We start from the raw sequence: 13,466 nt of genomic DNA, 5'->3' as shown, positions 1-13,466 counted from the left end.
TCCGCCCAAACCGGGTTAAGTACTGGCTGTGCGGGTGTGCGGGGCGTTCCCTCTCCGATTGACATCTCGATTCTCGACCTGTCGCATACTATATACGGCACCGCCGCCATTGCAGTACTTCGATCCTTTCTTAGCAAAAAGTAGTCCCCCCTTTTTTCAAAATGGTTGTAATGGAATCTAAAAAAAACTGTTTGTTGCAGGAACGAGTACTTTTTCGACCGGAACAGACCGTCTTTCGACGCCATCCTGTACTACTACCAGAGCGGCGGCCGCCTGCGCCGCCCCGTCAACGTTCCGCTGGACGTCTTCTCGGAGGAAATCAAGTTCTACGAGCTGGGGGAGCAAGCCACCAATAAATTCCGGTTAACATGCACTCTTACTGAATATTTGCTTAATAATAATGGACTGATTTTCGTTTCAAAGTCTCTATACGCCAAGAACTCGGCGTTAAACAACTACTTTCGACGTTAATTAAAAGAAACAAAAGAAAAGAAAAGACGTTTATTTTCCAAACTGTGCCATACATCACAACTTAGAGCTGGTTATCTCGCGGCGCTTCTTACGATGAATACGTTTTCCTTACACAATCAGTATACAGATAGATAGCAAGTACAATGTGAAACTATTTATAGAATGAAAACCACTTTGATGTACTTTAACATATTTTTAATCACTGCTTCTTATTAAATTAATTTACAAGTCAGTACAACGAACTATTCATCGTCTAAGCGTCCCCAGAGAGTGTAGAGTCTACCCTAAACCATAGACTCTCGGAGAATGTCAGAGGTTGCTAGGCCGTGTCCAGACTATCAGTAATTCATCTAACACACTACCAACAAACCCCACCTAACACTATGAAGTGTTGTCATTTAATTTATGGGTAACTAACTTCCCAGTAACAGTAGTTTTATTGTTTACAGTGAGGATGAAGGGTTCATAAAGGAAGAGGAGAAGCCCCTGCCCTCCAACGAGCGCCAACGCAAAGTGTGGTTGCTGTTCGAGTACCCCGAAAGCTCGCAGGCCGCCCGGGTCGTCGCCATCATTTCAGTGTTCGTCATCCTCCTGTCCATCGTGATCTTCTGCCTCGAAACGCTGCCAGAGTTCAAGCACTACAAGGTGTTCAACACCACGACCAACGGCACCAAGATCGAAGAGGACGAAGTGCCCGACATCACCGACCCGTTCTTCCTGATAGAGACGCTCTGTATCATCTGGTTCACCTTTGAGTTGATAGTGCGGTTCCTAGCCTGTCCGAACAAGTTCAACTTCTTCCGAGACGTGATGAACATAATAGACATAATCGCCATAATACCGTACTTCATCACGCTGGCCACCGTCGTCGCGGAGGAGGAAGACCAGCTCAACCTCCCGAGAGCGCCCGTCTCGCCGCAAGACAAGTCCACCAACCAAGCCATGAGTCTCGCCATCCTCCGCGTCATCAGACTCGTGCGAGTGTTCCGAATCTTCAAGCTATCCCGGCACTCGAAGGGCCTGCAGATATTGGGGCGCACACTGAAGGCGTCCATGCGAGAACTGGGTCTCTTAATATTTTTCCTCTTCATCGGTGAGTATCGAACGAATTATTTAACTATTAAAAAATATATTATTTTAAAGTTCAAAGCTTATCAGTTTTCCCTTATTGGAAAAATATTTTTTTCCCCATTACAATACATAAACATTACGTTTGTATCGATTTCACAAACGGATACAAACCTATAATCAAAACTCCAGGACTTGTAAATATTTAGTTACATTGTTGTTTTAAATCAGCAAACCTAAATAAATTGGAAGTTAAAAATACTTTCCGTAGCAGCACACGTAGCTAGATGAACAAGTCATGAATAGGCAGAGGAGTGACTTTGTGGCGATGGAGGCCTGCGCTCGTAGGGGACCGGAGGCGGTTGAGCAGCGACGCACAGAGGCGTCGGCACTCAGAGTGGCACCACGTGTTTTGTATTTGCAGGCGTGGTCGTGTTCTCGAGCGCCGTATTCTTTGCCGATAAAGACTGTCCCGATACAAACTTTTCCTCAATCCCCGATGCGTTCTGGTGGGCCGTCATAACGATGACCACCGTCGGCTACGGAGACATGAGGTAACCCGAGCCGCCCGGCGCCGCCCGCCGTCGCTCCCTCGCATCGTACATCCCACTGTATGCGCGTTCGTGTGTGCTTAAAGGTGTGGTGCTGTTTTCATCTGCGGTGTACTTCGCGGAAGCCGGAAGTGAGAACAGCTTCTTCAAATCCATACCTGATGCGTTTTGGTGGGCGGTCGTGACAATGACGACCGTAGGATACGGCGACATGACGTATGATACAGCGATTCACCCTAAATAATAATTATTATCATCTATGCCTATTCGTCATTTCATTTTATCCTACAACTTTACATCGACATCTTAACACGGTTGTGATTTTCTTTCGCTACATCATGTACTTAACGACATACGCTTTCGTTTGATTTTTCGACGGTCCGCTTAAAACATTACCGATTTATTACATTTTATACTATTCACTCGTTATACAAACCGATGCACGTTCCGAGCGTTCGTTAGTAAGTTTATTTATTTATACATTTTGCAGTCAAGTATTTTCTGAACTCCTACAATTTTACATGGCAGCATAGTTTTCCGGTGATAGATATTCATACAAAGATACTGACAAGCGTATTCATTTGCCACGAGAACCTTTCGTCGTGTGACAATCGCCCTTCCCAAATCGTAATCAAGAATGAAACTGCTCGAGTGAGACGCTTCAACTCGGATAACTTCTGCAGCTGAAATACAGTGCAGTGTCATAGCGAGTTGGTTCGTCAGTGTCTCGATATCCAGATCCCTCTGTTGTATGTGATCCTCTGTAACGCTTTTGCTAAACTATCGATGTCTACTTACTTGTCGATTGTATCGTTGTTGTGTGTTTCACACTATGGGCAAAAGCTTATCTATCGAAAATGGTGATCGGGACTTGCACTTTTGTTAATGTCAACACAATATCTGTTATTCACCAAAGCTATATTTCAATTATTTTGCTTTTCACTATCAAAGCTCTCCTGTCGTTCCATTCAAGTCTTCGTACTGGGTCCATGGAAACTGGTAAATTGCGTGATATGCTCCTATGTAAAATTGACGTTCAGACTTTACTGCTTATTCTTTGCCAACCATTTCATTGTTTAGTATTCACACCATTTTCGATATAGGATGTAGATACGTGTTCCACGTTAGAAGTGTTGTTGCATGTTTCGAATGTTCATCTCGTTTTGTTGAGTATCAAAATCATTTTTAATTTTGGATCACAGTCTCAGATCTGGCGCGCACCACGGTGAATTTCCGCACTTTTTTTCTGCAAAATATGTGAACTATTGAACTACATAGAAGTGCGTGCACTGCGGAGTTAATTCCGGACCGGATTTTGATAGACTTAAATTCAAATTTAGAGCCAGCGTGCACCACTGTGCGGTTTGTGGCGGTGCATTTTAAATTTAAATTTAAATGTATCAAAATCCGGTGCGGAATTAATTCCGCAGTGCGCGTGCTTCCATATAGTTCTATAGTTCACAGATTTTACGGGGGGAAAACGTACGGAAATTTACCGTGGTGAGTGCTAGCTCTTATTTAGAATAGTTTTGTTAATTGCTATACTTTTTTCGAATATGTCCAAAAATAGATCAAGACTCGGGTCGTTAAATGTTTTAATGGACTCTTTAAACTATTTTTGCAAGCGAATTTATCTGTTAATACGTTTAAAACTGGAGTTTTGGTTATTTTGGACATACCGCTAGCGTTAATCTTAGCTGTGCGATAATTACGACGATACGACACCTGCTGGCGAGTGTGAATGGAGATGAATGAAATTGTATTGCAATCCATGCGAATGTTTATACAAAATATGTTATAGGACAGGTTCTAATGTAGTAATCACTTTATTAATGCATCCAATACATTTTATTTAGTTACATGAATTGAAATGTACGTCGCATGTTCATTCATTATTATCACTAGGGCTTGTAACTCCAGCACTTGGTCGGAGGCCCTAGAGTAACTTTCCAAGAAAACTATCATGAGATGTGCGTAGCCTTAAATAATGTGATTTAGACGTAAAAGCTCCGTACGTAAATGCATATTTACTTTACGTAACTCCAGTGTCACATTTTTTTAAAGAATATTAGCCAAGTTTATCATGCTGACTAATATTCACTTTTCCCTCCAATTAAGCGTAAAGCTTGTGCTAGAAGTAGGTACGACAAAAGTGCAACGGGTGAGGTTTGAACCAGTGACCTTTCGGTTTTCAGTCCGCTCCTTTAACCATTGAGTTATCGAGGCTCTTAAACATTTCTTAAGAGATTCGTAGAGCGCTCCAAACAAATATAACGTTTGTTATGAGGACTAAACTTGAATAATAAGTAATAACCAATCAAAATAATGATTTTTGTAGACATGTTCTTGGAACTAAGAAAATAAAAAATAGTCTTTATACTTTGACAAATGATTTTACTTATACGTCTTTGTTACCTGTTATCTGTCAAAGCCACTATGGTCTTCTTAATTGACCGTTCCTCCTTGTGTTGCAGACAATGCGCATGGAAACCTCAATAGCTGAACGGGTAAATAAGTGGACTGAAAACCGAAAGGTCGACGGTTCAAACCCCGCCCGTTGCACTATTGTCGTACCAACTCCTAGCACAAGCTTAGCCCTTAGTTGGAGAGGAAAGGGGAATAATAGTCATTTAACATGGCTAATATTCTTTTTTTTTAGCCCCCCCTTAGCTTTTATAAGTTAATGAAGATCTGGCCCTTACGGGCTCTCTCCGAGACATCTCCATACTGCATATTTATTTATTTTCGTTTTACAGTCGCCCGTGTGCGACTAGTCAACGCACATATCACGTTAGCTCACACACATGAACGTTACACTGAGGCCTCCGATGTGCAGACTTCAGGAGTATAATATCGTTTCTTGATTAGGCCTGTCGGAGTGTGGGGCAAGATCGTGGGCTCACTGTGCGCCATCGCGGGCGTGCTCACCATCGCGCTCCCGGTGCCCGTCATCGTGTCCAACTTCAACTATTTCTACCACCGCGAGACTGATCAAGAGGAGATGCAGTCGCAGAACTTCAACCACGTCACCAGCTGCCCCTACCTGCCCGGGACTATGGGTGAACCCTATTTAAGTAAGTCTTACCTTTAAGGAAGGCGTCCACTATTTTTTTTAATTTTTTTCTACTTTTTTTTTTTTTATTCAGATACAAGTTAGCCCTTGACTGCAATCTCACCTGGTGGTAAGTGATGATGCAGTCTAAGATGATAGCGGGCTAACCTGGAAGGGGTATGGCAATTTTTATTAAACCCATACCCCTTTGGTTTCTACACTTAATGAAAAGTGAACATTTTACACCACACTTTTAGACCAAAGCACTAGATAAAGACTGGTGTTTGCAATTTGCAGCCCAAATACACCATAGTCTGTGCTAGGGCTGACAAAGATCATTGACCTCACACGATTTATATATTTTTAGGTAGGCAGGCACTATTAAGCTGTGATAAGCACCACTAAGCTGTGATAGCCTAGTGGTTACGACGTCCGCCTTCTAATCGGAGGTCGGGGGTTCGATCCCGGGCACGCACCTCTAACTTTTCGGAGTTATGTGCGTTTTAATTAATTAAATATCATTTGCTTTAACGGTGAAGGAAAACATCGTGTGGAAACCTGCATGCCTGAGAGTTCTCCATAATGTTCTCAAAGGTGTGTGAAGTCTACCAATCCACACATGGCCAGCGTGGTAGACTATGACCAAAAACCCTTCTCACTCTGAGAGGAGACCCGCGCTCTGTAGTAAGCCGGTGATGGGTTGATCATGATGATGATGATGAGGCACTATTACTTAAGTATAGTACGCGGCAGAAAGTAATGTATACATTTCGGCTTTGTAGAGCGTTGTCTCTGTCACTCATACCTATATGACGTTTTTCCGGTCTCAAGGACAGAGACAACGCTCTACAAATCTGCTATCTCCTTCTAAAGGTCGATGTACATTACTTTCTACGGCGTATTATCCGTCCCGTCGCGTCTCTAGTCGACGCAGGTTCATATAAAATGTACAGCATGCGGATTTTTGTGTTGCAATGCGGCCCGACCCGGCACGCCATCCCTAAGGGCGGTTACGCACTCATCCGATCCGAATCCGTGAAAATACGTTCCGAAGTAAGTAGTTATACTAGTTATTTGTATGGTAGTTTATTGTATCACGTAGATATTTTTTATATCCGCATTTTTACGGATTCGGATCGAATGAGTGCGTGATCGGTCTAAGAGCACAACGTGAGATAGTATTTTAGTTGCCATCATCAACCAATAGATGTCCACAGCTGGACATAAAGCTATACCAAAGCTCCCTGCGACTCGTTTGATGTCGTCTGTCCGAAACCGAAACATGGTCGCTCATATTAAAAGACTAGCTTATGCTCGCGACTTCGTCCGCGTAGACTACACAAATTTCATACCCCTATTTCACCCCCTTAGGGGTTGAATTTTCAAAAATCCTTTCTTAGCGGATGCCGACGTCATAATAGCTATCTGCATGCCAAATTTCAGCCCGATCCGCCCAATAGTTTGAGCTGGGCGTTGATAGATCAGTCAGTCAGTCACCTTTTCCTTTTACATATTTAAAGAAGATTTGGGCGTAACTCGCAATCATGGCACATGAGGATCATGGCTAGCCGGGATTCGTCAAACTGGGTGAACGTGAATAGGGGCCTTAATTTTTCATTTATTTGCGCAAGCAGAATCACTTTGTTGCATGTTTTGCTTTTTCTCATTTTATTTGTTCCTTTTATGTTTGTTTTCGATTCTTTCAGGTGGAAAGGACGATGAGAAAGACGAGATGTTCAGTGACCAATGACTAAACGTTATAGTGTTGTGCGTTTGTTTGTTTAGAACGAATTAGTTTTATCGATAGAGACGATTTTTGTGATATTATCATAAGGCAAAAGTGCAGTGTTTCTGTAAATATTAGTTGTTTAAGTTATGTGAAAATGCCATGAAAAAATTGTTGTTACTTTCTTCATAGAAATGGTTGCGATGTTATTTTATTTGAAGATAATAGAATTTTGATCGCATTCTGAATGGCTTGATTTTATTTTGGCTTACATTTTTAGGGTTCCGTGCCAAAACCATAAAGGTGTCTGTCCACTGAAGCGGAGTGGAGCGTAGATATGTGTGTAGTCGATCGAGTAGATTTTTTACAGATGATGAAGAAAAATCATAACGTATCTATCAATAATCTGATTGGACTGCTCAACACATCTCCGCTCTACTCCATTTCAGTGAATAGACACCCTTATGGTGCGACTAGTCCATCTGTCCGTCTGTCAAAGCTGAGCGTAGTAATAGAAGATACTGAAATAAGTTCAGTATATTCTGCTACTGACTTAGAATTTTGAATACTTTAATGCTTGCTTTATCGTATTGCAAATAACCAAAGAACCCAAAAATCGCACCCCCCCTTTATCTTCCTCTCCCCTTTGTATCTCCAAAAGCTGAATTATTATGCTAAATCCGTCCCCGAAATGTAAGTGACCTCTATGAAAATTGATGAAACGGATGGACCGAGAAAACGTAACAGACAGGCAGACAAACTTTCGCATTTATAATATCATGCTTAAAAATATATTTTTATACACTTTGCATCTCAAACCTCTCAGCCTAGCTATTTAACCTTATTTTACTGCATAATAATGAGCTCTGTATTTAAATTAATAACCAATATCCCTTGTTTTTAAACTTCATTTTATGGAATGTAGAGCAATTACGCAAAAGAAAATTTGCATCTTAATTTTCTTTACGTAAGACTGGGGGCACACGATGCGTTGCGGCCGCGGCGCCGCCGCAACGTTGTTATGTCGCAGTGACGCCGTAGCAGCGTTGGACAGTATGTTAATAAAAACAACTGAGCGGTGCCGCTCCGACGCGACGTCGCAACGCATTCACCCCTCCCCGCTTCGTCTCGGTGGTTGCAAGTCCGGTGCGGCGCCGGAGCGCATCGTGTGACATGCCACAGATATTTCTATGTGACGACGCAGCGACACCGCTCTGGCGCCGCACGGTCCCGCATCGCATCGTGTGCCCCCGCTCTTAGTCTATTAAAAACTACGTAGCTAGTAGCTACTTGTTTGAAATTCCGTGCTCTGGCTGGAGCAGCAGTCTTTTTTCCAATAAAGCCTTAAGCTTTTCTTTTTGTTCAGATGCAAGTTAGCCCTTGACTGCAATCTCAAAAGCTTTTCCTTTTAAGCCGCGCTTTCACTAGGATGCCGAGCAAACTTTTTAATCTGTAGACTTAGGCCCTTTTTACATTACGATACTAACAGACGACTAGTATCCTACGCGGCTCTCGAAGATGCGTCGCCGAGGAGTATCTCACATACATTTGTATGGTGATTCGCACAAGTCGCTACCGGTATCCTACGCTTCTGCTACTAGTCTCGCGATACCCACGTCGCCCGCGCCTCACGTCACCTACGAATCAGCAGTTTGATATTAAAGTTCAAGAAGTTCCTTTGTTTTTTGTAGCATAATGTACGAAACTCGAGTAGCAAACAGGTATTCTATTGGCATACAACTGGGACAACCCTCCACCTCCCAAGGCCCCAACAACTTCTCGGTTATATGGCCCGAATCGCGGGAGGGCACCCGTTCGGTACTTGCTCTTGGCATTTTCCCGGGGCGCCTTCTTGACTCCCTACAAATTATTTTGTCATGCTCACTCTCCCCCCTTGGGGGCTAGACGTCACTAGAACAGCTGAGATCCATGCTGGTGCTCCTCCGTGGTGCCGGCCTGGCAGTTGTACGGTCAGAGCTGGTTCGCCTCTTATGCCAATTGTGCGCGAATTCCCGTAGCCGGTTGTAATTCCCCGCCGATGAGACGAGGTCCATGTAGAAAACCGCAAGTTGTATTGGCATACATCTGAGGTATCGTCCCTTGCGAGTATCGCAATGTATGAAGGGCCCGTTCACTCGCCGGTGATTCCAAGTACATTGAGTGAAAGAGCGAGCTAACAATCGTTCGCTGAGTCCGACCAATTGTCACCGAAAGAATATGTTTGCTCGCTATAGTTTTCGTTTAGCGTGTGAACGAACATAATATGCTAAAATATTCAATAACGCAGTGTCAAACATTGAATGATTGATTTGACATTGGTGGGTTCTACATTGCTGCTTCATTGAGTGATATTAAAATATCTTTTCATAGAAAATTTTCAATGGCTTAAGTCGAATGATTTCGGTGGTGGCTATTATTTAGTGTTAGACTGGGTAGGCGAGTCTGGGTAGGCAGGATACTAAGTGAAAACGCAGCTTCACTAACTTTATCTCAGCAATTTAGGATAGATATGATAGCCTTGTAGTTAACACGCCCGCCTTCTTTTCGGGAGGTCGGGGGTTCGATTCCGGGCATGCACCACTATCTTTTCGGAGTGCGCGTTTTCAGAACAATTAAATATCACTTGCTTTAATGGTTAAGGAAAACATCGTGAGCAAACCGGCATGCCTGAGAGGTCTCCATATTCTCAAAGGTGTGTGAACTCTACCAATCCTCATTGAGCCAGGCGTGGCAAACGATGGCCTAAACCCTCCTCACTCTGAGAGGAGACCCGTGCTCAGTAGTGGGCAGATAGTGATGATGATGATGAATTTAGGATCTTGTTCATTTTTTTAAACACCCCGTCCGTCGGCACATTTCTCTGCCCTCAGTAAGTACCAAACATGTATAGATTAAAAGAAGGCGGTTTTAAAGAAATTGTTTCCTGTAGGTTAACTGATTTGATTTCTTGCTTGTATTGTTTTATTTCTTTTTAGCACTTTTTTCATCACCGGGTCTTTTGAAGTAAGTTATTTTATTTTATTCGGTTTTTTGTAGAGCTATGTGAATGCGATTTGAGTATTGTACTTTCATAACAGAAGTTTTGCAATGTTTAATGCGGATACTTTTACTACCGAGATTAACCAGCAACAAACTCGGCGGTTGCTCTTTTCAAAGATTCAATTTACAATAATACTATGATACGTATAAAAATACTAGCTGATGCCTGCGAATTCGTCCGGGTGGAGTTAGGTTTTTAAAAATCCCTTATAGGAACTCTTTGATTTTCCGAGATAAAAAGTAGCCTATGTCACTCTCCAAATCTTTAACTATACCCTTGAAAAAAATCACGTCGATCCGTTGCTCCGTTGCAACGTGATTAAAGGACAAACCAACAAACCAATAAACCAACAAACCAATAAACCAACAAACCAATAAACCAACAAACCAATAAACAAACACACTTTCGTATTTATAATATGAGTATTGATAATATGAGTATTGATTTGCAATATTCTGGCTGCGAGTCAAATCCAAGCACATACAAGCAGCATTCTATCAAAAAAGCCTTAGATACTACTTACACAATAATTATCTTCGATGGTGTGACATGCTTCTTTCAGGAGCATACTTTTAATTAGTTTTTTTAAACATGTATAATGTCAAGTCTTGAGTGCAATTTTTGTAACAAAATTTCGCAATCAATTTTATTTTATTGCGAAATTTTGTTATTGAAAATTGCACTCATTCCCACAAACGACTTTCGGACTTTTTTAATTTTTTAATGAAAATTGGCATAAGCTCTGGTTAGCACTTTTTGAGATTAGACAGACAGACACACGCGCTACGTGACAGGCTCATACTGAATAGGTACTATAAAAAATCCCGCAAATTGCTAATGCGCGTGACCGCCATTTTAGTGACGTCAGCACTAGACTGAAGTTTCGAGCTGATGGTATATTTTTACTTAAATATACCTCAAATGACGACAAAATAACGTCATTTCGATGTTAATGAGACATGGTTCCAGCGCAATAGCAATTTACGGGACTTATAAATGTAGTTTTCTTTAGCTAACTTAAAAGATCGCAGAAGGGTTCTCGGAATCACGCGTAAGCTGTGCGATTTGCCCGGCGCTTTAGACCTTCTGGAGTTAGATTTTCACTCTCGTATCATCTTACATATCATGATTTATAGTTAGTTTGCGGTAACAAGGTCCTATGGGCCGCGTATAGACGGATTAAATGTCTAGAGCACCCTAGGCAAGCATCTCATAGGCACCCCTCTAGAAGGCATATTATTAAAAAAGTTACTAACTTCGGAAGAACGATAAATCGTGTATAGTCCGCGACAGGTTGAGGTGGCAATCGGGGTATGACGCTCCGCCCACACGCACGTTACCCACGCTCATACACACCGGATTAGCCCGGGGGCTGTGCGGGTGTGGGGGCGTTTCCTTCTCGATTGCCATCTCGACCTGTCGCAAAGCTGACAGTTGGTGATTATATTAAGTGAACGAGTGAAGACTTTGCTATATTAAAGAAGAGGCGGTCACTCCAAGATTTTTCATAGAAACGAAGATATCTGAAGCGCAGACTCGCTAATCCAACTCTACATGATCTCCCGCGCCCCTTCGTAATCTCGCGCCCCTAGGCACGTGTCTAGTTTGCCTTGGGGATAATCTGCCTCTGCTCTTATGCATTTCAGCGGTTACATACTTGTTTACCTTTTAAGTCAGTTAAGGAAAAATAGATAGTAAAGTTATTCTTAGAAGCTTTTACAGCCGCGTCTTTCATTCACCCACCTCAGTCTGCCTTCGACGTAACGTAACGACAAATAACAATTGATATCAATATCCATTCATAAGTCAAGTATAAGTATGTAAACAACGTATCATGAATGTTACAACAGGTTAGTGCGTGAATATGGGGGAAGTTATAGTAAAAGTGACCTTCTTCACATTAATAGTGACATTGATATTTTGATACTCATACCTATTTGTATTTCCATCTATGGGACGCCCCGCACACCCGCACATCCCCTACGCTTACCCAGTGTGGACCAGTGGGCGTGACGCGTTGGGCGTCCTCCCGCCTCATACCCCGATTGCCATCTCGACTTGTCGCGTAATATAATATCAGTTCAGTCGTCGTTGTTGAGCTCACTTAGTAACGTGACGGAGAAGCATTAAAAACCTACTAAAACGATGGACCTTCGTTGTTTTAGGGTTCCGTGCCCGTACCTATAGAATAGAATAGAAATACTTTTTATTCAAATAAACTTCTCAAATCGTCAAACACAATCTACCACTGGTTTGGAATGCCTTTCTACAAGGTAGATCTTATAGCAGACATGAGGGGGAAAACCCGAAAACCGTGAATTTGTGGTTACACACCAAGAAAAAAATTAAAATGTGTTCATGAATAAATATTGCTTTTTAAACTTTCAAAGTAAGATTACTATACCAAGTGGGGTATCATATGAAAGGGCTTTACTTGTACATTTTTATTTATTTTTAGGCGTAATAGTTTTTTATTTATCATGCAATATGTCGATAAATACGATTGTAGTACGTAACCCTCAGTGCGCGAATTTGACTCGCACTCGGCCGGTTTTTGAGCAGTCGTTTAAAAAATTGACACGCATTTTGAATTATTTCACTACATCCAGTAAATTCTTGATATGAGGTTGGTAAATACGCATTACGTTTTTGTGTCAGAGCAACAAAAGATTTCGCTAATAAGAAAAGAAACAGAGTGACAGCCGAGCTTGTTCATTGTTCTCCAGACAAAGTAGTGAGTTTTGTAAAGCTTTCTTTGTTTAGGCTCTGCTTTGCGTTTTGAAAATCGTAGCTACTTGAGAAACATCTTTTCACAAGTCCGAATATTTGCTGTTGTGTTTAAACATTAAAATAAGTTCAGCTAAGAGCTTTTACACACGACATATTCGCGCGCGATTAAAGTGCGACAAACGCAACTAAATCGAACGAATGTGATTCTCAGTACCCTTATAATAAATGTGAAAGTGTGTTTTTTTGCTGGTTTATTGGTTTCTTACTTTGTTGGTTTGTCCTTCAATCACGTCGCAACGGAGCAACGGATATACATGATTTTTTGCATGGGTATAGTTAAAAAACTGGAGAGTGACATAGGCTACCTTTTATCCCGGGAAATCAAAGAGTTCCCACGGGATTTTTTAAAAACCTAAATCCACGCGTACGAAGTCGCGGGCATCAGCTAGTGACTAATAATTCTGATGGCACGGTACTAATAATTCTAATGGCACGACTATAGTTCGCGAAAAAAAAAAATTTAATCAATTTATCGTTAAACCACAGGATTTCACTAACATTAATGCGAAAGTCTAGTGTAGTTGTGAAGTATCTCATGATAATGTGATTTTATGTTACGTTCGCTTATACGGATTAGATTTTTTCAATAAGATTTTCACATCTCTAAAATTGATGCCGTGGTTTAGACCTTTGTCTGTCTCTAAGAGTGCTAATAAACCTGCTCATTCACTTGTAACAAAACATAGAGCATTCATGACAGCTAGTCGCTTCCTCGTCGGTGATGGGACAGTGCCATTCTTTGCCTAAATGTTATCATAATACGTGTGC

At 41.8% G+C, this 13,466-nt stretch overlaps 1 protein-coding gene across 7 annotated transcripts in view; it reads left to right on the top strand.

Annotated features, from left to right (window-relative positions):
* The window catches only part of Sh (Potassium voltage-gated channel protein Shaker), a 345,233-nt gene that overhangs the window by 306,325 nt on the left and 25,442 nt on the right, over positions 1-13,466 (top strand). For 6 of the 7 annotated variants that reach the window (XR_011238461.1, XM_069508966.1, XM_069508967.1 and 3 more), the window contains 4 exons: positions 201-362; positions 921-1,564; positions 2,177-2,306; positions 4,959-5,164. Coding sequence is in view for 6 of the 7 variants with exons in the window: in XM_069508966.1 (XP_069365067.1) it covers positions 201-362; positions 921-1,564; positions 2,177-2,306; positions 4,959-5,164 (1,142 nt within the window). In the remaining variant the exon portion in view is untranslated. Of the gene's footprint in view, positions 1-200; positions 363-920; positions 1,565-2,176; positions 2,307-4,958; positions 5,165-6,848; positions 7,117-13,466 lie in introns of those variants that run through there. The other variant, XM_069508971.1, reaches the window with a different exon arrangement.

The sequence above is a fragment of the Maniola hyperantus genome, chromosome Z (genome assembly GCF_902806685.2).
Source record: "Maniola hyperantus chromosome Z, iAphHyp1.2, whole genome shotgun sequence".
Classification (NCBI taxonomy): domain Eukaryota; kingdom Metazoa; phylum Arthropoda; class Insecta; order Lepidoptera; family Nymphalidae; genus Maniola; species Maniola hyperantus.
The sequence above is the reverse complement of the archived record's forward strand: the minus strand, read 5'-3'. Positions and strand labels throughout refer to the sequence as shown.